Below are 27321 nucleotides of genomic sequence, written 5' to 3' on the forward strand. Positions count from 1 at the left end.
CTGGTCAACCACTTGTAAAAGAATGAAACTAGAACACTTTCTAACACCATACACAAAAATAAACTCAAAATGGATTAAAGATCTAAATGTAAGGCCAGAAACTATAAAACTCCTAGAGGAGAACATAGGCAAAACACTCTCTGACATAAATCACAGCATAATCCTATGACCCACCTCCCAGAATATTGGAAATAAAAGCAAAAATAAACAAATGGGACCTAGTGAAACTTAAAAGCTTTTGCACAACAAAGGAAACTATAAGCAAGGTGAAAAGACAGCCTTCAGAATGGGAGAAAATAATAGCAAACGAAGCAACAGACAAAGGATTAATCTCAAAAATAAACAAGCAACTCCTGCAGCTCAATTCCAGAAAAATAAATGACCCAATCAAAAAATGGGCCAAAGAACTAAACAGACATTTCTCCAAAGAAGACATACAGATGGCTAACAAACACATGAAAAGATGCTCAACATCACTCATTATCAGAGAAATGCAAATCGAAACCACAATGAGGTACCATTACACACCAGTCAGGATGGCTGCTATCCAAAAGTCTACAAGCAATAAATTCTAGAGAGGGTGTGGAGAAAAGGGAACCCTCTTACACTGTTGGTGGGAATGCAAATTAGTACAGCCGCTATGGAGAACAGTGTGAAGATTTCTTAAAAAACTGGAAATAGAACTGCCATATGACCTAGCAATCCCACTCCTGGGCATACACACTGAGGAAACCAGATCTGAAAGAGACACGTGCACCCCAGTGTTCATCACAGCACTGTTTATAATAGCCAGGACATGGAAGCAACCTAGACGCCCATCAGCAGACGAATGGATAAGGAAGCTGTGGTACATATACACAATGGAATATTACTCAGCCATTAAAAAGAATTCATTTGAATCAGTTCTAATGAGATGGATGAAACTGGAGCCCATTATACAGAGTGAAGTAAGCCAGAAAGATAAAGACCAATACAGTATACTAACACATATATATGGAATTTTAAAAGATGGTAACAATAACCTTATATGCAAAACAGAAAAAGAGACACAGATGCACAGAACAGACTTTTGGATTCTGTGGGAGAAGGCGAGGGTGAGATGATCTGAGAGAATAGCTTTGAAACATGTATATTATCAAGTATGAAACAGATCGCCAGCCCAGGTTGGATGCATGAGACAAGTGCTCAGGACTGGTGCACTGAGAAGACCCAGAGGGATGGGATGGAGAGGGAGGTGGAAGGGGGAATCGGGATGGGGAACACATGTAAATCCATAGCTGATTCACGTCAATGTATGGCAAAAACCACTACAATACTGTAAAGTAATTAGCCTCCAACTAATAAAAATAAATGAAAAAAAAGAAAGAAAGAAAAATTCATATGTTACAGCTCTAACCTACAATGGGATGGCATTACAAACTTTCCTTCTGGGAGGTGATTTAGTTTAGGTAAGGTCATGACAGTGAGGCACTCATAATGGGATTCCTGTTCTTGTTGGAACAGGAAGTGAGCTCTCTCCGCATGTGAGGACAGGCGCCATCTGCAGATCAGAAAGCAGATCCTGACCAGACGTGGAATTTGCCTTCATCTTGGACTTCCCAGACCCTACAACTGAGAGAAATAAGCAGTTACATGTTTACGATAATATGTTATAGCAGCCCAAGCAGATTAAGACATAAGAATTCTCTTTAAAGAAAAAAAAAAATCCAGTTTAGGGCTTCCCTGGTGGCATAGTGGATAGGAACCCACCTGCCAATGCCGGGTACATGGGTTCTATCCCTGGTTCGGGAAGATTCCACATGGCACGCGGGAACTAAGCCCACACACCGCCAACTACGGAAGCCCGTGGGCCCTAGAGCCCGAGCTTCTCAACAGGCGAAGCCACTGCAATGAGAAGCCTGCGCATTGCAACCAGAGCGCAGCCCCCACTCACTGAAACTAGAAAAAGCCCGTGCAGCAACGAAGACCCCGTGCAGCCAAAAATAAATAATAAATTTTTTTAATCCAGTTTAAATGCAATCACCTGTCATCGTGAGATGCTGTCTCCTCCCTCCTCCCTTGAACTATGAGCTCTAGGGCTACGGCTCCAAGGAGCCAAACCTCTGCCTACATCTGAAGAGCATGGCCCTGCTCCTGAAGGATGTTTCTATCAAACAGCCTAGAAAAGAGCCTCTACCAAGTGAAACGAAGCATCCCCGTGCTGCTCGCCAGCCAGCATCTGCAGAGCACACCTCTGTGGGTTGTGTTGGATCTCCAAGATGATTAATCCTCCCGACAGACTGGAGTCTCAGCTGCAGCTGAGACACCTACATGCTGGTGTCAGATTTGCCATTAACGCCCTGCTTAGCTTTGAGCTTTTTCTTTTTGTGAGGTTTTCCAGTAGTCATGTATGGACAGTTGGACTGTAAAGAAAGCTGAACACTGAAGAAATGATGTTTTTGAACTGTGGTGTTGGAGAAGACTCTTCAGAGTCCCTTGGATTGCAAGGAGATCCAACCAATCCGTCCTGAAGGAGGTAAGTCCTGAATATTCATTGGAAGGACCGATGCTGAAGCTGAAAAACTCCAATACTTTGGCCACCTGATGCAAACAACTGACTCATTTGAAAAGACCCTGATGCTGAGAAAGATTGAAGGCAGGAGGAGAAGGGGATGACAGAGGATGAGATGGTTGGATGGCATCACCAACTCAATGGACATGAGTTTGAGCAAGCTCCGGGAGTTGGTGATGGACAGGGAGGCCTGGCGTGCTGCAGTCCATGGGGTCGCAAAGAGTCGGACACGATTGAGGGACTGAACTGAGTTAGCTTTGAGCACCAGACTCTGAACACGTGGCCATGACCACATGTTCTGGCCAGTGGCTTCTCTCCCAGTTCCAATGGCCAGGCCAGTCAACCTGATGCCCCATCAGCCTTGGCCTTCAGTGAACAGCAGATCAAGTCAAGTCCGTCCAAGTCAGAACAAGATGACCTGCTGGCTCCCCATCCAGGGTTTTCCCTCCAATCCAGCAGCATATATACTAAGTATATATATGAAACAACCAGGCTTGCTTTATTTGCATTTTCACATTTTGCCACTTCCCAGAATTCTCTTTTTTGAGAATCCTGACTTCCCAACATTCCATAATCCTCTTGAAAGGGACACAGTAAATATGCTGTCTGCACAGTGCAAACAGAAGCTGATTTCATTTTTCCATCATCTGAAAAGCACAGAAGGTAATTTCTAAGCCAGCAGTAAAATCTATTTATAAAGAAAGCTGATTTGTCTTCAGCACTTTCCAGCACAGAGGTTCAATTTATTTCTTTACCATAAAAAGAACCATTACTTTTGTTAAGCAACTGTAGTTGGTACATTTTAAAAATGTTTTAATTTCAAAAAAAAAAAAAAACCCAATTTGCAAATTAGAGTGTAAATAGCTTTCTTAAAATGGCCCATTTCAGACCCAGTTTGGTGATTGATGATTTCACTGTGCTTCAAGGCAAATGATTTCACAGTCATTGGGTGTATAATATAATGATGTTTTTATGAAGCCGTTAGTATCACTAAAAATATAATTATTATAAATGAAATTATAAGGGAAAAAGAGAAATCTTCACTCTGACAATGCCAAATTTTGTACTAAATCATAAACCATACTTCTGTAAGAAAAACTACACATTTCTTCTATGGGACAAACCTAATTGCACCCTGAAAACCTAATAATAATGGAAAAGGACCTACAGTGATATCCTGAGTCCCTTGTGTTCCTGGGATCGGCTGCCTTGTTTTATTGGTAGGGAAACAGCACCACCTTGTGGACAAATAAGAAAATGGCTACATTTTGCTCAAGTAACATCAGATGGTGTTAAAAAAAAAAAACACACCAGTTCTTTCAAGTTTCTGAAGCGCTTTCTACATGAATAGTGTTATATTTGTATTTAGAGGACAGCATAGTATTGCTGATAGAGATTTATAAGTGATCTCAAAGCGCATTCAGGGAAACACATCCTCTAAATACAGCTTCAAGGATGCTTTCTAAATTCCAAATTTGGTTATGGGTACTTTTTTTAAGCAACACTTAACTTTTTTACACATTTGCCCAACATATGCGTGCCTTTTGTAGTAATAATCTTTTAGGATTCTATTGAATTTAGTAGATATCAAAGTGCTTTCACATCTATTATTATTTTTTTACACTTTTTATTTGGCATTGGGGTATAGTCGATCAACAATGTTGTGACAGTTTCAGGTGAAGAGTGAAGGGACTCAGCCATACACATACACACACCCGTTCTCCCCAAAACTCCCCTCCCATCCAGGCGTCCGCGTAACATTGAGCAGAGTTTCATGCGCTATACAGTAGGTCCTTGCTGGCTATTCGTTTTAAATACAGCGGTGTGTACATGTCCATCCCAAACTCCCTAACTATCCCTTTCCTCTGGCAACCGTTAAGTTCCTTCTCTAAGTCTGTGAATGTCTTTCTGTTTTGCAAGTAAGTTCATTTGGGTATAGGAACCCACTCCAGTACCCTTGCCTGGAAAATACCAGGAGCCTGGGAGGCGACAGTCCATGGGGTCGCAAAGAGTCGGACACGACTGAGCGACTTTACTTACTTACTTACTTACTTACTTACTTACTTACTTTTAAGACTTTTAAGACAACCAGAAGCTACTTGAACAAAATGCAGCCATTTTCTTAGTTGTCCACAAGGTGGTGCTGTTGGTTGGGACTAAGCTTTCCTGATAGCTCAGACCGGATATTTTTTAACACAACCTGATGCTGCTTGACAGAGGAAGAGATGATTGGATGGCATCACCGATTCGATGGACATGAGTTTGAGTAAGCTCCGGGAGTTGGTGATGGACAGAGAAGCTTGGCGTGCTGCAGTCCACGGTGTCGCAAAGACTCGGACACGACTGAGCGACTGAGTTGAACTGATGCTGCTGCTGCTGCTAAGTCGCTTCAGTCGTGTCCGACTCTGTGCGACCCCATAGACGGCAGCCCACCAGGCTACCCCATCCCTGGGATTCTCCAGGCAAGAACACTGGAGTGGGTTGCCATTTCCTTCTCTAATGCATGAAAGGAAAAGTGAAAGTGAAGTCGCTCAGTCTTGTCCGACTCTTAGCGACCCCATGGACTGCAGCCCACCAGGCTCCTCCGTCCATGGGATTTTCCAGGCGAGAGTACTGGAGCGGGGTGCCATTGCCTTCTCCAGAACTGATGCTACTTGAGCAAAATGTAGCCATTTTCTTATTTGTCCACAAAGTGGTGCTGATGGCTGGGACTACAACATACTTTTTTAAAAGTTGCTCACAGTAAAAGAAACAATCAAAAATAAAAGGGCAATCTACAGAAATGGAGAAAATACTTGCAAATCATACATCTGATGAGGGATTAATATTCAAAATATATAAGAAATTCAATAGAAAAAAACTGTTTAAAATGGACAAAAGAACTGAATAGATATCTTTCCAAAGGCCAACAGGTACATGAAAAGACACTCAATGTCACTAATTATTCAGTTCAGTTCAGTTCAGTCACTCAGTCGTGTCTGACTCTGCGACCCCATGAATCGCAGCATGCCAGGCCTCCCTGTCCATCACCAACTCCCAGAGTTTACTCAAACTCATGTCCATCAAGTCAGTGATGCCATCCAGCCATCTCATCCTCTGTCGTCTCCTTCTCCTCCTGCCCCCAATCCCTCCCAGCATCAGGGTCTTTTCCAATGAGTTAACTCTTCACATGAGGTGGCCAAAGTATTGGAGTTTCAACTACAGATTATTATTAGGGAAATGCAAATCAAACCACAATGAAATATCACCTCAGACCTGGAAGACAAGAGACAATAGCTTGCTACAACATTTCGCTTATATCTTTCTCAGGACACTTTGATAGCTAATAATAATAGCTAATATTTATGATGCACAATTCATCAGAAATTTAAAAAGTCTTTTCCTATATTAACTCTCAATATTCATCATTACCCTAGGAGATATCCCATTTTACCACTGAAGAAACACAGTTATGTGGAGGTTATATAACTTACAAATGAGGGAGACCTGGGTTCGATCCCTGGGTAGGGAAGATAACCTGGAGAAGGGCATGGCAACCCACTCCAGTCTTCTTGCCTGGAGAATTCCAAGGACAGAGGAGCCTGAAGGACTGCAGTCCATGGGGTCGCAAAGAGTGGGACACGACTGACTTTCACACACACACACACACAACTTTACAAAGTCATCACACTCGGAAAGGCAGCAAGGTTTGTCTACCGCAGCAGGCTGTCTCCAGCAGCTACGCTCTTATTTTTTCACTTTTTTGGCTGTGCTGCACGCAGGTTTTCTCTAGTTGCAGTGAGTGGGGGCTCCTCTTGGTTGCAGTTTGAGGGCTTCTCATTGCGGGGGCTTCTCTTGTTGCAGAATTCAGGCTCTAGAGCACAGGCTCAGTAGTTGTGGCACATGGCTTAGCCGCTCCGCACGCAGATGTGGGATCTTCCTGGACCAGAGATCGAACCCATGTCTCCTGCACTGGCAGGTGGATTCTTTGCCACTGAGTCACCAGGGAAGCCCTAAACTCTTAGTTATATCACATCTCACTGCACATTATTTATTTAGATAAAGGCCCTCAGGATCAGACCCTGAGTCAAAAAGTCTTTTGTATTTTCCTGCCACCAAGTGGTGTAGGAGACAAGGAACTGACATCCAAAGGCCTGCTGTTCCTTCTCACCCAGCCCATCTGCTTCTGTCTTTCTGTCACAGCCCAACCTCGTCAAGTCACACTGTTCCACTCCCTCCATTATCATACACCAGGCTTTAGAATCTTGATATTTTAACTGACGTTTAGGCAAGGTCTATTGTGAAGCAGGCATTGGATGTGGGTGTAAAGGAGACAAGGATAAATAAGCACGTGGTTCCTGTGCTTTAAAAAGCACACAGTTAAGTTTTAGGATGAGAAATGAAGGCTCTTTGGGGAAACACAGGAAGTCATTCAAAGACGGCTTTTTGAAGGAAATGAAGGTAGGTAAGCAGCTAGAGCAGCATTCTAGGCAGGACAAGTAAAGGCAGAACTTTCAAGCATTTCCAATCAGTCTGTGAGGCTGGGATTAAGGCAGCATGGGTACCATGGTGGGAAAGAGGCCAAGATCACCAGTTCACTAAGTGCACTAGAATTCTCCCTCCTGAAAGCAGGAGGCCTCCCTTTAATAGATTTTAGGGATAATGACTTTTCATACTGTCCATGGGGTTCTCCAGGCAAGAATACCAGAGTACGTTGCTATTTCCTTCCCCAGTGCAAAACAGAAGGGGGTAAAGGGGGGAAGCAGTGACAGATTTTATTTTCTTGGGCTCCAAAGTCACTACAGATGGTGATTGTAGCCACGAAATTACAAGACCCTTGCTCCTTGGAAGAAAAGCTATGACAAACCTAGACAGCATATTAAAAAAGCAGAGATATCACTTTGCTGACAAATGTCTGTAGTCATGCACGGATGTGAGAGTTGGACCATAAAGGTTGAAGGCTGAAGAACTGATGCTTCCGAACCATGGTGTTGGAGAAGACTCTTGAGAGTCCCTTGGACAGCAAGGAGATCAAACAAGTCAATCCTAAAGGAAATCAACCCTGGATATTCATTGGAAGGACTGTTGCTGAAGCTGAAGCCTCAATACATTGGCCACCTGTTACAAAGAGCCGACTCACTAGAAAAGACCCTGACGCTGGAAAAGATTGAGGGCAAGAGAAGAAGGGGAAAATAGAGGATGAGATGGTTAGATAGCACAATGACTCAATGGACATGAATTTGAGCAAACTTCGGGAGACAGTAGAGGAGAGAGGAGCCCTAGGCGCCACAGTACATGGGGTCACAGAGTGGGATAGGACTTAGAGATTCAACAACAAAAACAGGGGGGATAATGATCAGCTGTTTCTTTGGAGAGATCACTTGGCACTACAGTAGATGGTATGGAAGGAAGAGACGATGGGATCAGGGAAGTAGATTATAAAACTGTTGAAGAGATGGGAGCAGGAACTGAAGCTGTGTGAGCCTCTTAAGACCCACCCTATATGGAGAAAGACCTCTGAATACATTAGCTTTCCCTGTCTCCCGCCTGCCCATCTCCACCCAAAATCCTGCAACGCTAGTGAAATCTTTCGCCCAAACGTTGACACTTAATTGTCTTTTATTTTATTCCGTTTGTTTCCTCTGCATTACTCGAGTCTCCGTAAGTACGAACAGTACAATAAACGTTTGCGGAATTGAGACGGCTTGTGAAGTCGCCCAAGGCCAAACAACGCGCCCTGTGTTACTCAACGCCCCCGCCGCACAAGCGGGCCCAGCCCTTGGCTGCGGCGCAGTCAGGACTAGTCCACTGAGCCGCTTCCGGAGGGTAGATTGAGTCATCGCATCCCTAATCTAATTATCGCCTCCTCCCAAGATCTCGCAGGCGGACTCTCTCCAAACCGGCTCCAGACACCCAGCTCGGCTGCGAGACCCGCCACGTCCACCAGAGGGCGCGTCTCCCTGGCTTCCGCATTCGGAAAAGCCCGTTCTCAGGGCGCAGCCAGAAAAAAAAAAATTCGGATCTATTTCGGCCCTCTGCGGATGCCGTACCCAGGCTGTAAACAGGAAGTGGAATTCTATTTGGGAGTTGACGTTGGGGTGAAAAAAGGCCACGGACATGAGGGAGACGCGCCCACTCCGCTGGTGAGTACGTTTTCGGGGAGCTCGGGCCCAGTCTCCACTTTTGTGCCTCCCTCGCCCGCTCCGGCTCCGGTTCACGTGTTTTGCCACGACCATGGCCGAATACTCCTATGTGAAGTCCACCAAACTCGTGCTCAAGGGAACCAAGGCCAAGAGGTAAGGACGCGGGTTTGCGTGGGAGATTCTCGCCCTCTTTCTCGACTCCCCTCAGCCTTCCCCTCCCTGGGGCGAGTATCCTGGGGCCGCTGGTAGCTGTCATTCAGGCTCCCGGTCCTTGGGCCTGGCCTCCTGCCGGGATGCACAGATTTTGCGCGCACCTGGGGGACCAGGAGCCACAAAGTCGGATTTCCCTTGATGAACCCCCACCTCCATTCCTATGCTTGGTAGGACTGTGTTAGTCTGGTCGTGTGGGTTATAACAGTAACTCCCTTTATTAGGGATAACTCTTTTCAACATGGCTTCACTGCCACCTTTTAAAAAAATTAATTTTAATGCAATATGCAGATACGGATTTTGAAAAGGCTATGGGTTCAAACCTGGACTCCACCAATTACTAATCTTGTGGCAGGTTCGTCAGTATCTTTGAGCTTCCTCTTGGGAGGGGATTAGTGATACTCCAAAAGGGTTGTTTTGAGGATTAAACGAGGTGATGTGTACAATAAATAAGTAGAGCCAAACGCGAGGAAGAAGTTACCCTGGTGATTTATGAGTATGAGATTTTTTAGGAAAAGATATCTGCTCACTCATACCTACACCTCTTTTTTAACCGGTAGATTTGCTCAGGATTGATCAATTTACACAAATGCTGAGCATTTCATCCTGGTCCCAGTGATAAGAGTTTTCTGTAATTTTAGATGGGATGGAAGGAAAGTGTCAAGAAGCAAGCTGAAGCCACTACTCTTAAGAACTCTGCCTAGGGGTCTGGGATTAAGAATTTATCCTGAATACATGCGAAACTGTTACTGCCTGAATTCATAGGAGGGAGGAGAGAGTTAGCTTCTGAAAGCTTATTTTGTAATGAAAATGCAAACAAGTGTGTCTTGTAATCATTATAACTATCAATATAATTAACACATGTAGCATTTCATATGTGCCAAAAACTGTTGTAAGCAATGCCTATCAACTTTTTTGAAAGTGACTCGGGTTTTTTATTGTTGAGACATACTACATATACTATAAAGTTCGCCCGTTTAAAGTAGAATTCAGTGGGTTTTAGTGTATTCACAAGGCTCAACACTGTTGAGTTGCTGAACGTTTGCATCCTCTTAGGAGGAAGCCCACCATCATTAGCAGTAACTCCACATTCTGCTCATCCCCTAAACCCTGGCAACCACTAATCCACCTTTTATCTGTATCAGTTTGCCTCATAAACATTGCATATAAATGGAATCATACAATATGCAGGGTCGGACACGACTGAATGACTGAACGATACAATATGCAGCCTTTTGTATCTGGCTTCTTTTACCTAGGATAACATTCTCAAGATTCATCTATGTTGTATCAGTACTCATTCCTTTTATGGCTGAATAATATTCCATTAAGGGCTTCCCAGGTTGGGAAAGACTAGAGATCTCTTCAAGAAAATTAGAGATACCAGGGGAACATTTCATGCAACGATGGGCTCAATAAAGGACAGAAATGGTATGGACCTAACAGAAGCAAAAGATATTAAGAAGAGGTGGCAAGAATACACTGAAGAACTGTACAAAGATCTTCACGACCCAGATAATCACGATGGTGTGATCACTCACCTAGAGCCAGACATCCTGGAATGTGAAGCCAAGTGGGCCTTAGGAAGCATCACTATGGACAAAGCTAGTGGAGGTGATGGAATTCCAGTTGGGCTATTTCAAATCCTGAAAGATGATGCTGTGAAAGTGCTGCACTCAATATGCCAGCAAATTTGGAAAACTCAGCAGTGGCCACAGGATTGGAAAAGGTCAGTTTTCATTCCAATCCCAAAGAAAGGCAGTCCCAAAGAATGTTCAAACTACTGCACAATTGCACTCATCTCACACGCTAGTAAAGTAATGCTCAAAATTCTCCAAGGAAGGCTTCAGCAATACGTGAACCGTGAACTTCCAGATGTTCAAGCTGGTTTTAGAAAAGGCAGAGGAACCAGAGATCAAATTGCCAACATCCGCTGGATCATCGAAAAAGCCAGAGAGTTCCAGAAAAACATCTATTTCTGCTTTATTGACTATGCCAAAGCCTTTGACTGTGTGGATCACAATAAACTGTGGAAAATTCTGAAAGAGATGGGCATACCAGACCACCTGACCTGCCTCTTGAGAAACCTGTATGCAGGTCAGGAAGCAACAGTTAGAACTGGACATGGAACAACAGACTGGTTCCAAATAGGAAAAGGAGTACGTCAAGGTTATATATTGTCACCCTGCTTATTTAACTTATATGCAGAGTACATCATGAGAAACACTGGGCTGGATGAAGCACAAGTTGGAATCAAGATTGCTGGAAGAAATATCACTAACCTCAGATTTGCAGATGACACCACCCTTATGGCAGAAAGTGAAGAGGAACTAAAGAGCCTCTTGATGAAAGTGGAAGAGGAGAATGAAAAAGTTGGCTTAAAGCTCAACATTCAGAAAACTAACATCATGGCATCTGGTCCCATCACTTCAAGGCAAATAGATGGGGAAACAGTGTCAGACTTTATTCTTTTGGGCTCCAAAATCACTGCAGATGGTGATTGCAGTCATGAAATTGAAAGATGCTTACTCTTTGGAAGGAAAGTTATGACCAACCTAGACAGCATATTAAAAAAACAGAGACATCACTTTGTCAACAAAGGTCCATCTAGTCAAGGCTATAGTTTTTCTAGTAGTCATGTATGGATGTGCGAGTTGGACTATAAAGAAAGCTGAGCGCTGCAGAATTGATGCTTTTGAACTGTGGTGTTGGAGAAGACTCTTGAGAGTCCCTTGGACTGCAAGGAGATCCAACCAGTCCATCCTAAGGGAGATCAGTCCTGAATATTCATTGGAAGGACTGATGCTGAAGCTGCAACTCCAAAACTTTGGCCACCTGATGTGAAGAGCTGACTCATTGGAAAAGACCCTGATGCTGGGAAAGATTGAGGGCAGGAGGAGAAGGGGATGACAGAGGATGAGATGGTTGCATGGCATCACTGACTCGATGGACATGGGTTTGGGTAAAGTCCACGAGTTGGTGATGGACAGGAAGGCACGGCATGCTGTAGTTCATGGCGTCGCAAAGAGTCAGACACTGAGTGACTGAACTGAACTGAAGGTGGCTCAGTGGTAAAGAATCCCCCTGCCAATGCAGGAGATGCAGGTTTGATCTCTGGGTGAGGAAGGTCCTCTGGAGAAGGAAATGGCAGCCCACTCCAGTATTCTTGCCTGGGAAATCCCATAGACAGAGGAGCCTGGTGGGCCACAGTCCATGGGGTTGCACATAGTCAGACACGACTGAGTGGCTAAACCACCACCAGTGCTCCATTATATGGATATAACACATTTTGTTTATCCATACATCAGTTGATGGACATTTGGGTTTCCATTTTGGAGACTCTCATGAATAATGCTGCTATGAATATTCTTTTTTTTTTTTCCCCCACCCGCCCCCTCCCCTCTATGAATATTCTTATGCAAGTTTCTGTGTGGACCTATGTTTTCATTTCTCTTGGGTGTACACCTAGGAGGAGAATCGTTAGATCCAATGGTTTCCATAAACCTAATTCCATACTTTCCAAGAACTCCAAACTCTTCTGGTTGCATCGTTTTACATTTTCACAAGTAATGTATGAAGATTATGCCTTAACTCCTAATCCTCACAGTAAGAGTTGGGTTAAATTGTTATCCTTATTTGTATAGGTGGGGACATTGACAAATTAAGTAAATTCTCCAAACAAATCACAGAGCTAAGAAATGACAGAATCAGGATTCTAAAAGGCAGTCTGGCTCCAGAGTCTGTTCTCTTTAACTGCAACACAATACGAACAGGATCAGAAGTAACTTCTCTGTATTAGAAGTAAAAGGGTATATGAAGGTATATTGTTATATATCAGTAATTTATATACCAGTGTACATCTTAGAAGAGTCCTCTAAGATTCCATCGGATGATATTTAGTATGCAAATCAATATATCTAAACTCATCTATATAAATTATCCCCTGTAGTAAGAAGAAAAAGAGCAAAGAGAAGAAGAGAAAAAGAGAAGAAGATGAAGAAACTCAGCTTGATATTGTTGGTGAGTCAATTTTCTATTACTTCATTCTGAGAAAAGTTAGCATTGGTTGAGATCCCCTTAAAAATATTTTCCTAGTAGAGATAAGTAGTAAAAAGAAAGTAGAAGGAATTTATGGCCGACTCACATTTGTCTTAAAATGCTCAAATATTAGAGTTATAGGTTTCTTTTATGTTCTAGCACGGTTGATGTCTGATGCCTTTTCTTCATCGTCAAAACAAAGCGCAGGAGAGAGGACACACAGGTCTCTGACTTCATAGGTGCCATCGTTAGACTACCTAATAGCCCAGAGATTCTGATAGATCATTTTAAAGGGCTGATACCTATAAATATCATTAAACCAAATACAGTATACAAATTATTTTCTCTCTTTTCATCATATTGATATCCAGATATCATACTGATAGACTTCCTTTCTCAACAAAGTGCTTTGGTGTCTTTGTCAAAAATCAGTTGACTTTATATATGTCAGTCTATTTATGGACTCTGTTCCTGCAGTTTGTCTGTTGTTCTTTTGATATATTTGTCTTGATTACTGTCATTTCATAAAGTCTTGAAATCAGGTGGTGTGAATCTCCCAGCTTTATACTGTACTTCTTTATAGTCTTGTAGATCCTTTGTTCAGTTCAGTTCAGTTGCTCAGTCGTGTCCGACTCTTTGCGACGCCATGAATCGCAGCACACCAGGCCTCCCTGTCCATCACCAACTCCCGGAGTTTACTCAAACTCATGTCCATTGAGTTGGTAATGCCATCCAGCCAGCTCATCCTCTGTCGTCCCCTTCTCCTCCTGCCCCCAATCCCTCCCAGCATCAGGGTCTTTTCCAGAGTCAACTCTTCAACTCTTCGCATGAGGTGGCCAAAGTATTGGAGTTTGAGCTTCAGCATCAGTCCTTCCAGTGAACACTCAGGGCTGATCTCCTTTGGGATGGACTGGTTGGATCTCCTTGCAGTCCAAGGGACTCTCAAGAGTCTTCTCCAACACCACAGTTCAAAAGCATCAATTCTGCAGCGCTCAGCTTTCTTCACAGTCCAACTCTCACATCCATACATGACCACTGGAAAAACCATAGCCTTGACTAGACAGACCTTTGTTGACAAAGTAATGTCTCTGCTTTTTAATATGCTATCTAGGTTGGTCATAACTTTCCTTCCAAGGAGTAAGCGTTTTTCAATTTCATGACTGCAATCACCATCTGCAGTGATTTTGGAGCCCAAAAAGATAAAGTCTGACACTGTTTCCACTGTTTCCCCATCTATTTCCCATGAGGTGATGGGACCAGATGCCATGATGTTAGTTTTCTGAATGTTGAGCTTTAAGCCAACTTTTTCATTCTCCTCTTCCACTTTCATCAAGAGGCTCTTTAGTTCCTTTTCACTTTCTGCCATAAGGGTGGTGTCATCTGCATATCTGAGGTTAGTGATATTTCTCCCGGCAATCTTGATTCCAACTTGTGCTTCATCCAGCCCAGTGTTTCTCATGATGTACTCTGCATATAAGTTAAATAAGCAGGGTGACAATATATAACCTTGACGTACTCCTTTTCCTATTTGGAACCAGTCTGTTGTTCCATGTCCAGTTCTAACTGTTGCTTCCTGACCTGCATACAGGTTTCTCAAGAGGCAGGTCAGGTGGTCTGGTATGCCCATCTCTTTCAGAATTTTCCACAGTTTATTGTGATCCACACAGTCAAAGGCTTTGGCATAGTCAATAAAGCAGAAATAGATGTTTTTCTGGAACTCTCTTGCTTTTTCGATGATCCAGCGGATGTTGGCAATTTGATCTCTGGTTCCTCTGCCTTTTCTAAAACCAGCTTGAACATCTGGAAGTTCACGGTTCACGTATTGCTGAAGCCTTCCTTGGAGAATTTTGAGCATTACTTTACTAGCGTGTGAGATGAGTGCAATTGTGCAGTAGTTTGAACATTCTTTGGGACTGCCTTTCTTTGGGATTGGAATGAAAACTGACCTTTTCCAATCCTGTGGCCACTGCTGAGTTTTCCAAATTTGCTGGCATATTGAGTGCAGCACTTTCACAGCATCATCTTTCAGGATTTGAAATAGCCCAACTGGAATTCCATCACCTCCACTAGCTTTGCTCATAGTGATGCTTCCTAAGGCCCACTTGGCTTCACATTCCAGGATGTCTGGCTCTAGGTGAGTGATCACACCATCGTGATTATCTGGGTCGTGAAGATCTTCTTTGTACAGTTCTTCAGTGTATTCTTGCCACCTCTTCTTAATATCTTCTGCTTCTGTTAGGTCCATACATTTCTGTCCTTTATCGAGCCCATCTTTGCATGAAATGTTCCCTTGGTATCTCTAATTTTCTTGAAGAGATCTCTAGTCTTTCCCATTCTGTTGTTTTCCTCTGTTTCTTTGCATTGATCGCTGAGGAAGGCTTTCTTATCTCTCTTTGCTATTCTTTGGAACTCTGCATTCAGCTGAGAATATCTTTCCTTTTCTCCTTTGCTTTTCGCTTCTCTTCTTTTCACAGCTATTTGTAAGACCTCCTCAGACAGCCATTTGCTTTTTTGCATTTCTTTTCCATGGGGATGGTCTTGATCCCTGTCTCCTGTACAATGTCACAAACCTCCGTCCATAGTTCTTCAGGCAGTCTGTCAGATCTAGTCCCTTAAATCTATTTCCTTTGTATTTCCATATAAATTTTACAATCAATGTATTACTTTCTACAATAAATCCTGTTGGATTTTCCAAAACTGTATTGAATCTAGAATCTAGGTCATTTGGGGAGAGTCAACATGAAGTGTACTTGGTCAGTATAGCACAGAACATATAAAATACAAATAATTTTATTTCACTAACTACTACATTTTTAAGAAAGAATTAATGATCATAGGATGTTGATAATGATTCTGAGTAAAGCTTTTTTTTTTTAACTGACAACAATTATAACTAAGTCAGAAATAACTCAAATTATCATGCAAACCTCTCACTAAATTATTGTAGTAAAACACACTTAATATGAACCCTTTCTTAGTGTACAGTTCAGTGTCATTAAGTGCATTCCCACTACTGTGCAGCCATTACCACCCTCTGTCTTCAATTCAAGATGAATTTTTTTTTCATCTTACAAAACTGAAGCTTTACACCCATTAAACTATAAACGCCCATATCTCCCTCTCCTCTAGTCCCTAGGAACCACCATCCTGCTTTTTATCTCTCTGAATCCAACTACTCTAGAACTGCAAAATTTAAAAAAAAGTTATAATGACAACAGCAGCAAGTAAGAACCTTCTGTCACAAATACAAAATGTAAATTTAAATGATTGATTTTATCTTTTAGGAATCTGGTGGACAGTAACGAACTTCGGTGAGATTTCAGGAACCATAGCAATTGAAATGGATAAAGGAACCTACATACATGCACTTGACAATGGACTTTTTACACTGGGAGCTCCACATAAAGAAGGTTTGTGTCTGGTAGAGGCAATGGGATGGAAAAGGCCACTTGAAGTTAATATTTTATGGCATTCATTCACTTACACCAAGTTCTAACTAATCGCAAATACATCCCAAAGGAGTGAATCCATTGATTTGACTCTTCCACTTTTTTCCTTCCTCACTATTTACCAGTTATTGGCAACTCCCTCTTTGCAGTGTAAGCATTTGAAAACATTCTGTGTAATTCCAAAAGGGTATCCATGGCAATCAAAACTATTGTAAATAATTGAAATAATGAAAGAAAAAGAAAACCTAGATGAATCAAAAGTTTGAATTCCTTTACTCTTTAGACCTTTTGCCACAGCTAACCCGGGGCACTGTTAATCTGAAGTTTTCTCTTTTCTTTTAGCCCATGGGAAGAAGCACTAATGAGACACAAAGTAATTAGAAAATTACAAAGAGCTTTTTATCCAAATGGTCATCCCTTGAATAAATTAAACCATTTTAGTTTTTTCAACATTAAGTGCTTATTTGTCTATATGCTGACTGCCTTTTAAAATGCAAGGAGATAGTATCTTGGAAGTAACTAAATAAATAAGCATCATGCTGACCTATCTCATTAGATATGTAAAACTAAACTTTAGTTTTTTTGGTTTTTTTTTAACATACACTTCTCATTGACTGTTAGAGACTTTTTAAATAAACTAAAGCTTAGTTTTACATACAGAAGATAAAGTATTCTCTTTTTTTTTTTTGGCTTAAAATAACACAAATTTATTACTGTCACACAATTCTAGAGGTCAGAAGTCCAAAGTGAGTCTCGATGATCTAGAATCAAGATGTTAACAGAGCTGCATTTGAAGATAAAGTAACTCTTGATACTATGAATACTATATCATGTGTTAAGTTGCTCAGTCATGTCCGACTCTTTGTGACCCTGTGGACTGTAGCCCGCCAGGCTCCTCTGTCCATGGGATTCTGCAGGCAAGAATACTAGAGTGGATTGCCTTTTCTTACTCCAAGGGATCTTCCCAACCCAGGTATTGAACCCACGTCTCCTGTGTTGGCAGATGGGTTCTTCACTGTCTGAACCACCAGGGAAGCCCATATACTGTATTATAATTACATAATATAATATTCTTACATTTGGTTTTAAAAGAAGAAGAACTACTTTTTTTTAAGCCAAAGAGTATTTTTTTGTATAAGAAATGTCAAATTTACTTCAAAATGTTTTCTCTTGTAGTTGATGAGGGCCCTAGTCCTCCAGAGCAGTTTACAGCTGTCAAATTGTCTGATTCCAGGTAAGCTTGAGTTGAACTATAATTAATACATTGTAATACAAGATGGTACATTATAATAGGATATATCCATTAAAAGTGGTGTTTTTGAAGAATAATGAATTTGGGAAAATATTTGCTGCATAAAATAAGGTATTATATAGTACTTGTATTTAAAAAGTTGAATATTAAACTGTATACACAGAACCACTTGTCCAGTATGGTAGCCACTTGCCACACATGGCTTTTGAACATTGAAACTGTGGTTAATCTAAATTTTATACACACGTTTTTACGTTCCATATTTAATTTTCTCTCAGTTTTTAACATTTAACTACTTTATTAATTGAAGAATTGCCCTGAAATCTGGCTATGGAAAATACCTTGGGATAAATTCAGACGGACTTGTTGTTGGGCGTTCAGATGCAATTGGACCTAGAGAGCAGTGGGAACCCGTCTTTCAAGATGTAAGTACTATTATTTTTTTTTACAAGCTCCTTCTCAGCATAGGAGAAAGTCTCTAACAGTCAACAAGAGCATATATTCAGACAAAACAAAAAAGTAGTGCAATAATATAATGCATTAAATTTTTACAAATTAACGTGAATTCATAACCTTCAGAAGATCTCAAAAAATAGTGCAACACGGGAAAAAAACACAACAATCAACAGAGTGAAAAGACATGCTGTAGACTGGGAAAAAGTACTTACAAGCTAGATATCTGTTAAAGGGTTAATGTCCAAAATATATAAGAAACTCATTCAGTTCTCTGAGATCTGCTCTTACTGAAGTGGATCAATGATGAAAATAGCCAAATCTGAGCATCAGAAGACCTTTTAGTCTACCTGATACATGATCTCTGTAGTTCTGAGAAGCTAAAGAATTTAAAATAAAGTGTGTGTGTGTTTGTGTGTGAGTAAAGGTGACAGTAGATTACTGAGAACTTTATTGATGGGTGAGTGTGTGTGTGTGTGTGTGTGTGTGTGTGTATGAAAGGCTGATGAGCTCTGAGCAATGATGAAAAGGTTTTACTACTATGGACCTTTATAACTGTGAAGGTTTCTACACTTGATCTGAGCTCAGAATTAAAAAAAAAAAAGAAACATTCAATAGCAAAAACAAAACATTTTTTTCTAATTGGCAAAGAAACCGAATAGCTATTTCTCATTATATCAACAGAAGAGGCCAGCATATCATAAGGCAATATGATGAGTCAGATACTACCAGTCATACAGAACTTTAGGGATTTTCATTTCACTTTATTTTGGGGGAAGACGCTACGTTTTAAAATCTTAAAGTCTTAAAAGTCCCTGGTTTAACAAGTAAAACTTTAACACAGAAAAGGGACTCAGCAGAAAAATCAGCAGCACAGATTTAAATCACCTTGGACTAAATCACAGCCACATCCCAGCGCACCAAGAGGCATGCAGATGACAGAAAACTCAATCCTCACTCCCTCAAATAAGAAATTAAATCAAACCCATATTATTAGCACTTTGGTCAATGGATATGACAGATTAAATTCTTCCTACACCCACAAGTCCCTCAGACATTGATTCTTAAAAGGGCTGAGCAATAAATTCAAAGGCATCAAAGGCTAGCTTTTCTGTTTTTTTCTGCATTTCTTTCTTTTTTTAATGTTATGGAAGTATAGTTGGTTATACTTCAACTGTGATTTTTTTTATGTTTTCTAATTATGGAGGAAAATCTTAAAATATTGCTATTTGAGTAAAATACATTATAATTTCTTTTCTTTAAAGCTAATTAAAACAAACTGACTAAATCAATTATATCCCAATAAATCTTTGCAGCCAAAGGAAATAATTCTAGTCCATATAGTTAGAATTTAGTCCTACTAAATCTAATAGAATATACTAAAAGTATTTAATGTAATTATGTTTGAGTAGTAAGATTATAAATGATTTTGATTTATTTTTCTATGTTTTTTTATCTTCCAGGTTTTCTTCACATTCTCTTTCCTGATTCCTTTTAGATTTGGGAAGAAATCAGTTTAATCTCAAGACTTAAGAATTCTTTTGCAGATATTCTTATAACTTGTTATTTTGTTTTATTTAGGGGAAAATGGCTTTACTGGCCTCCAATAGCTGTTTTATTAGATGCAATGAAGCAGGTGATATAGAAGCAAAAAGTAAAACAGCAGGAGAAGAAGAAATGATAAAGGTAATCATGAGTATTTTCTATAGACTAGTACACGTCACATATATGGTATGACTACATCTCTTTAAAATGTTGCAGTCTGTTCCACACTTACCATGTGTAATGCATTAGTGAGGGCCATGGTGGAAGGCACAAAGAAATGAAAAAAAGCCTTTTTTAAAGTGGCCTAATCCTTATAAATAAAGCATAAAAATCCATGTTACATTTTCTCTACTATCAGCATAACTTAAACATGTCTATCAAGTATGTGTATACATTTTGTTTTAAATTCTGTGTCTCATATTTTTTACTTTTTAAATATTTTCAGTTTTCATAATCTTCAGTTTTACAGTCTTACACTATTCTTTCTAACCTCGAAAAATATCACTAATCTTTTAAAACAAGAATGTTAATACCAGTAACTCTTCATCATTTGGAGTTGACTGATGGAGAAAGAAATACCATTCTAGATAGCTCAGGAATTATAAGTTTTAGTATATATGCCATGGTTTTCTCAAAAGCCATTTTCACTGCTAAAAATGTCCAAAAAAAAATTAAATCTAAAACCTAGATTTTCTTTTGTTGTAATTTTTAAAAGTGTTAGTCATAATGTTTTTCAGTTATTCAGTACATAAAACTAAAGCAAGTAGCTTCAGGAACATGCGAGATTGTCTTTAGTGTTCCCCTAAGGTAGTTAACTGTTACCTTTTAACTGTCCAGGGGAGGAACAGCCTCTAACCCTCCTTAAATCCTCAGTGTTTTGATCAGTCCCTGCAGGAAGTCACACAGCTAAAGTGGAGACAGAATGTGTACCCAGGCCCAACTGACCCTAGAAGTTACATTCCACAGCACATCGCTTCTCCGAAAACAAGTCACTAGAAAAATGCTGGTGGAGCATTCTCTGGTGGTCCGGTGGTTAAGACTCCAAGCTTCCACTGCAGGGTCACGGGTTCTATCCCTGGTCAGGGAACTAAGATCCCACTCACCTATTTATTTCATTTGTAATTATATTTAATTTTTTGTGTCATGTTTAAATTATTTGGATTACATTATAAAAGTATGATTATTGAAGACAAACAGTGCAACTCTATGAGCAGTACTTTGCACATCTAGTGCAAAGAAAAAAAAAAAAAATTATGCTGTATTTTATCAACAGTTGCAGCTGTTTTTATATGAAGTACCTGTCAGGTTTCCCTAACCTGTTTGGTTAGGCAGGTACCTGGAACCTCTGAGCAGTGATAATCCAGGACTCTGTCCACCCTCCCTTCCACACTGCAGGCTCTGCTTGTCTGTGTCAGCGTCCACCTTCATACGCTGGCCTTATCTACCAGAACACATCCCTTCCTGCCAAGGGTGGTATAGTGTCACAGGCCTGGCCCAGAATTTCCACAGTTCTTTGAGGACTCCTCCAGCCAGAGTGGTTGCGCACATATTAATTGCACATGCCTTATTATTGCTCACAACTTTCGAAGCAATCTTGGAACGTGCTTTAAGCCACAGAGATCACTTTCAAGATGTCGATCCTTTGGGTTGCAGATTGCCAGTTCCTTGGCCCTGAATTCTATCCCCTTCCTGCCCCACTCCATTCTCCAGGCAAGACTACTGGAGTGGGTAGCCATTCCCTTCTCCAGGGGGTCTTCCCCACCCAGGGATCAAACCCCAGGCTCCTGCATTGCAGGCAGAGTCTTTACTGTCTAAGCCACCAGGGAAGCCCTTTGCCCTACTCAATTGATCTTGATTGCTATATCTGTGTCAGTTAATCTATTGCAGGTGATAGTATTTGTCAAAACTTATGAAGGTAAAAGGATTTAAAAGGGATAAATTCCAATTAGGTAAAAACAAATTGTGCAGTAAAACAGCTAACACTATGTTCAGTGTTATAAAGTGAACACTAAATAGCAGGATAATTTGATTCTACTGTATTTACTTATGGAGCCAAAATTAAACTAGTTAAATTATTGCCTAATTGGCATAGTAATACCTGATCTGTAAAATGCTTTTCAAGTAATTTTCTCTTTAGTTTTTCTAATGTAAGGGCTCTAAGGAAACATATAATAGCAATTATTTATGTAAGTTACATATATATATATAAAAACATACCTAGAACTTGTTTTTTCTGAATCTAACTGCCAAGTTGTTTTCTTCTTTTGTATAAGAAATCATCTAGAATATTCTTTTGTAATAAGTAAGGTGGGACAGGGGAAGATAAATGTGTAACCTCTGTGTTCTCATCTCCAATATATAGATCAGATCCTGCGCTGAAAGAGAAACTAAGAAAAAAGATGATATTCCAGAAGAAGACAAAGGAAATGTCAAACAGTGTGAAATCAATTACGTGTAGGTATTTTTTTTTATTTTAGAACAATAGGTTTGGCAATGACATGCTTCTCAAGACACCTAAAATAAAAGACCTGAAAGACAAGAAAAGACAGCACAATGTAGACTCTAGGACGGGGTGCTGAGCTGGATGCCTCTGGTAAGGGTTCAGGTTTCAACAGTCCCCGTCACCTGTAGTGGTTTGTTCTCCCTGCTCAAGGCTTCCCCAGTGGCTCGGTGGTAAAGAATCTGTCTGTCAAGCAGGAGATGCCAGCTCAGTCCCTGGATCGGGAAGATCCCCTGGAAGAGGGCATGGCAACCCACTCCAGTATTCTTGCCTGGAGAATCCCATGGACGGAGGAGCCTGGCAGGCTACCATCCATGGGGTCGCAAAGAGTCAGACACAACTTAGCAACTAAACAACAACAGCCCTGCTCTGTAGAGTTGCTGTCACTGTCAGTACATAAAGCCTGTCAAACATTGCCAGGACACAGGAGACTCCCGCCAACACTCCCAAGTGTTAATTAAGTTTGTAGAGCTACCCAGGCAACTGCCTTCTTGATGGTGGGATAGAAAGGTCATTTTTGTTGTTGAAAAGTTGTAAGTTATTTGAGAAAAACAGTGTTTTTAAGTAAATGAAAAACTTAAATATTTGTAAGCTTGTTAGTAAACATGTATAATCAAAGTTTGAGACATTTTTCAAGAAAGGCATTTTCTTAATAGAAAGAAATTCCAGAGCTTCCAAGACCACAAGCTTAAAATAAGTAAAGAAGACAGTAAAATTCTGAAAAAGGCCCGGAAAGATGGATTCTTGCATGAAACACTTCTGGACAGGTAAGTAAATTTTTATTCATTTCCAGCTGTTTTCAGTAGCCAAAAGAAGTGGTGTATAAATACATGTTCTTTTCTTAATTACTGTAATTTTAAAATTTTTGTCTTTATTTCTAAGTTTTGAATGTGGTGGTACTACCTTAAAAGGGATATTTTAAGTCTGGGAAAAGATCACCAAGAAAAAGTATTTGGAAATAGCCAGGTCCCAAGTGCTTATATATTTTGTTACAAGCAATTCAGGTTTGACTGAAACTACTTCATAAATTCATTTACCATCGACTTTTTTATAACTGTTAAAACCTGGGCTAGAAAGAAGTAGTTTGACTAATTTTAAAATTCAGTGGGTTCAGGTTTCAAAGTAGTACAGGTTTCAAAAATGAGATAAAAATCAGTTTAAAAATTTCTAAGTATAAAATTGAAGCACTTTGTTGAGTTCATACATGTGCAATATATTCAACACAGCAAATTATTAATATTTATTAGTATTCCTATTTAAGAAAGTAGTGGCCTAGATTTCCAACATTAGTAAAATGGTTGGAGAGGCTTAGTTATGAGCTTCAAGTATAAATCAAGTAAGCACCATATCAGAAGAGAATTTGGTAATCTGCCACTTTTCAAGTCTTATGTTGCAAAGTTAGCTTTAAGATATTTCTTTAGATTACTTGGTAACAGTTCTTTATCAGGTGTTTCCTGTTAACCAGTTGATCAAGTGACTACTTGAAGACAGCAAATGATGTAATGATTATTTCCAGCTGAGCATATTAACATACCTATTTTTAGGAAATCAAGAATAGGCAATAAAAGTAATCAGGATATGGACTTAAACAGAATAAGGTCTGTGTCTTGTAACCCTTATCACTTATGATAATACAACATTCCCACCTTATTAAATAGAAGTTTAGGGCATGCTTAAATTCAGAGGCTATTAAAATTGCTGTTCTGGATCTTAAAAGCCTTTAGGCAACATGAGTTAAAGATTAGGAAAAGTTTTTTTCGTAAGAATAAAATCCCATGTATTATGAAACATATAATTGAGAAGTAAACATTTTAATTAAAATATTTTAATATAAGCAGTGTGGTAAGATAATAACTAAAATTGAAGACACAATTGCTGAACACACGTTTATGATTTTAGTAGCAGGTGACTATTACATGACATGTTTTTACATAGATTAATTTTTTTATTATTTGCTTTTTGTTTAAACAGGAGAGCCAAATTGAAAGCTGATAGATACTGCAAATGACCAAGATTTTTATTTCTGTCTTCTCCTTTTGTTTTTTTCTGAATAATAAAATCAGTGTTTTTACAGAATTATTGGGCTGTTTTGTAATTATAGCTGAAGCAGTAGCTAGATTTAACTAAGATTAATCAAGTTTAATTGAGCTTCTCCATGGAGGTACTTTAGTTAACTGCAGTGTTTCACATGGAAATGAAACTTTGAAAGTGGCACAAAATTTTTTTTTTCTTTTCTGGATTTCTTGTCAAAAGGATAAAGTTCTACTCTATGAAACTAATGTTTCCTGTGCAGTTTGTGGAAGCTGTCTTACTGCTTTACAGTCTTACTTTCCATTTCTTAATACATAGGTGTCTGATCAGTACCTTTAAAAGGAAGTTAGAAACTCCAAGTACATCAGCAGGACTTTGATTCTACCTCTGAAACTGCCCAGATCATACACAAGCCAAGCAAATATCAGGATGAGGGTGCTGGACAGAGAGAAAGAAATTGTATTAAGCAGTGGGGTGAAAACAGGAAACATCACAAAAGAGCAAGTAGGTTCAGAACAGAGGCTAAGAGTAAAATTGGGGAAATCCCCTACTTAGGATCATCTAGCCATAACAGATATGTATATAATGCTTTCATCCTCACTTGTGGGATGGAAAGGGAGCTATTAAAGAGGTTCAGACACTAAGCATTGCTGAGGTCTGCTTTGCCCAGGCAGTTTTATGCCCAGCCTTTCTCCTTCTGGGCTGAAAGAAACGCTGGGCTGGATGAAGCACAAGCTGGAATCAAGACTGCTGGGAGAAATATCTATAATCTCAGAAATGCAGATGACACCACCCTTATGGCAGAAAGTGAAGAAGAAGTAAAGAGCCTCTTGATGAAAATGAAAGAGGAGAGTGAAAAAGTTGGCTTAAAGCTCAACATTCAGCAAACTAAGATCATGGCATCTGGTCCCATCACTTCATGGCAAATAGGGAACAGTGGAAACAGTGACAGACTTTTTTGGGCTCCAAAATCACTGCAGATGGTGACTGCAGCCATGAAATTAAAAGACACTTACTCCTTGGAAGAAAAGCTATGACCAACCTAGATAGCATATTTAAAAGCAGAGACATTATTTTGCCAACAAAGGTTCATCTGGTCAAGGCTATGGTTTTTCCAGTGGTCATGTATGGATGTGAGAGTTGGACTATAAAGAAAGCTGAGCGCCAAAGAATTGATGCTTTTGAACTGTGGTGTTAGAGAAGACTTGAGAGTCCCTTGGACTGCAAGGAGATCCAACCAGTCCATCCTAAAGGAGATCAGTCCTGGGTGTTCATTGGAAGGACTGATGTTGAAGCTGAAACTCCAATACTTTGGCCACCTGATATGAAGAACTGACCCATTTGAAAAGACCCTGATGCTGGGAAAGATTGAAGGCAGGAGGAGAAGGGGACGACAGAGGATGAGATGGTTGGATGGCATCACCAACTCAATGGACATGAGTTTGAGTAAACTCCGTGAGTTGGTGATGGAGAGGGAGGCCTGGCGTGCTGCAGTTGATAGGGTGGCAAAGAGTCGGACACAACTGAGCGACTGAACTGAACTGTCTCCTGAGTTCCTGAACACAGTGCTCAGGATGTCATCTAACCCTGTGAGTGTTCCTGAATCCAAGTTGTGTACCAAGTACCTGGACTTCACTGGATATTCCACTTCAGTAGAGCTAAGACTGGCTGATGCATTTTTATGTTTTTACAATTCCATGTTGATTCCAGCACACAGCCATGACCAAAACCTGGTGTGACACCCTGTCTAGTTCTCAGCCTCTATATTCCATCTGTCACCAACTCTAGACTCCCATGGCCCCTCTACAAAAAATTTGCTAAGCCACCAACACTACAAGCCTTATAGAGGAACTCTTGTAGCTCTCACTTAACATGGCATCCCAGTTCCAATAGCTGGACATTCTCCAGTGTCTCTTTCTCCTCCTTCTGATCCCCAAAGGCAGTGGTTCTCAAGCAGGGCCAATTTTGCCCATGGGACATTTTGGAGTGTCTGGAGACATTTTTGGTTGTTAAAACCGGAGAGGAAGAGGTAATCTGAGATCTAGAGGATTAGAAACTAGGGATACTTGCTAAACATCCTACAATGCATAGGACAGCACCGCCCCCCTCCCCTGGATAATTCAACAAAGAATTATCCAATCAGATTGCCAGTGGTGCCAAGATTGTGAAACCTGCCCTAGGACTTAGTCTATTCCTTGCTTTTGTCAGCTCCCCAACCCCTAAAAATAAATTTATATACATAAGAATTGTCTAGGATACCTGTAGATTTCCAAGACCCATCCTTAGAGATGCAGGCTTAACAAATTTAAGATTAGTCCCCCAATTTTTAACAAGCACTCCAGGTAATTCTGAAGCAGGCCTCTGAGCCACACCTGGAGAAACACTACCCTCAAGAGACTGAGATTCCCTGGTGGTTCAGCTGGTAAAGAATCAACCTGCAATGCAGGAGACCTAGGTTCAATCCTGGATTGGGAAGATGCCCTGGAGGAGGGCATGGCAACCCACTCCAGTGTTCTCTGTCCATAGGAGAATCCCCATGGACAGAGGAGCCTATCGGGCTTCAGTCCGTGGTGTCACAAAGAGTTGGACATGACTGAGCAACTAAGCACACGAGCTGCTGCTGCTGCTGCTGCTGCTAAGTCGCTTCAGTCGTGCCCAACTCTGTGACCCCATAGACGGCAGCCCACCAGGCTCCCCCGTCCCTGGGATTCTCCAGGCAAGAACACTGGAGTGGGTTGCTATTTTCTTCTCCAATGCATGAAAGTGAAAAGTGAAAGTGAAGTTGCTCAGTCGTGTCCGACTCTTAGTGACCCCGTGGACTGCAGCCTACCAGACTCCTCCGCCCATGGGATTTTCTAGGCAAGAGTACTGGAGTGGGGTGCCATTGCCTTCTCCGAGCACACAAGAGACTTAAGTCTTATTTCCAACACCAGTTTGGCACTAGGGACCTGCTGCCAGCTGACTGATTTCCCTGAAACAAACATTCTGTTAACCTGAATTTCTGAATGTAATACATTCCTGGACTTCTTGTCACCATGCTCATCTTCATGTTAACCCAGTTTCTGCCCCTGTTCAAGAGAGCAGGAGTTAATTTCAGGTCTTGGCAACCAGGAGGATACAGACAGGCACTTCCTGCCTTCATGGAGTTTATATACTAGTGAAGGAGGATA

General features: G+C 40.7%; 1 protein-coding gene and 2 non-coding genes across 4 annotated transcripts; all 3 read left to right on the plus strand.

Annotated features, from left to right (window-relative positions):
* Positions 1-8552: 8552 nt before the first annotated feature.
* Positions 8553-24196, plus strand: FRG1 (FSHD region gene 1). 2 transcript variants are annotated; one of them, XM_061134521.1, is made up of 9 exons: positions 8553-8673; positions 12833-12903; positions 16206-16331; positions 17547-17604; positions 17933-18047; positions 19657-19761; positions 21983-22074; positions 22777-22887; positions 24092-24196. In XM_061134521.1, the coding sequence occupies exons 1-9, from the start codon at positions 8648-8650 to the stop codon at positions 24126-24128; spliced, it is 741 nt and encodes a 246-aa protein (XP_060990504.1). In that variant the 5' UTR covers positions 8553-8647; the 3' UTR covers positions 24129-24196. The 2 variants fall into 2 exon arrangements, with proteins under 2 accessions (XP_060990504.1, XP_060990503.1); XM_061134520.1 differs by having other exon boundaries at positions 8580-8826.
* Positions 18374-18453, plus strand: LOC133050705 (small nucleolar RNA U2-19). The gene has a single exon (XR_009691683.1). It is a non-coding gene; the product is annotated as a small nucleolar RNA U2-19 (small nucleolar RNA).
* LOC133050704 (small nucleolar RNA U2-30) lies at positions 18590-18662 on the plus strand. Its single transcript, XR_009691682.1, has one exon. It is a non-coding gene; the product is annotated as a small nucleolar RNA U2-30 (small nucleolar RNA).
* Positions 24197-27321: the final 3125 nt, after the last annotated feature.

This window comes from Dama dama, chromosome 32 (assembly GCF_033118175.1).
Source record: "Dama dama isolate Ldn47 chromosome 32, ASM3311817v1, whole genome shotgun sequence".
NCBI classification, from domain to species: domain Eukaryota; kingdom Metazoa; phylum Chordata; class Mammalia; order Artiodactyla; family Cervidae; genus Dama; species Dama dama.

Bases quoted from the DNA above. Each gene is read 5' to 3' on its own strand.
- FRG1 (XM_061134520.1), top strand. From the start codon at position 8,765: ATGGCCGAATACTCCTATGTGAAGTCCACCAAACTCGTGCTCAAGGGA. The intron at 16,332-17,546 runs GTTTGTGTCTGG...TTTCTCTTGTAG, and splicing joins GGGAGCTCCACATAAAGAAG to TTGATGAGGGCCCTAGTCCT. The intron at 22,888-24,091 runs GTAAGTAAATTT...TTGTTTAAACAG, and splicing joins CATGAAACACTTCTGGACAG to GAGAGCCAAATTGAAAGCTG.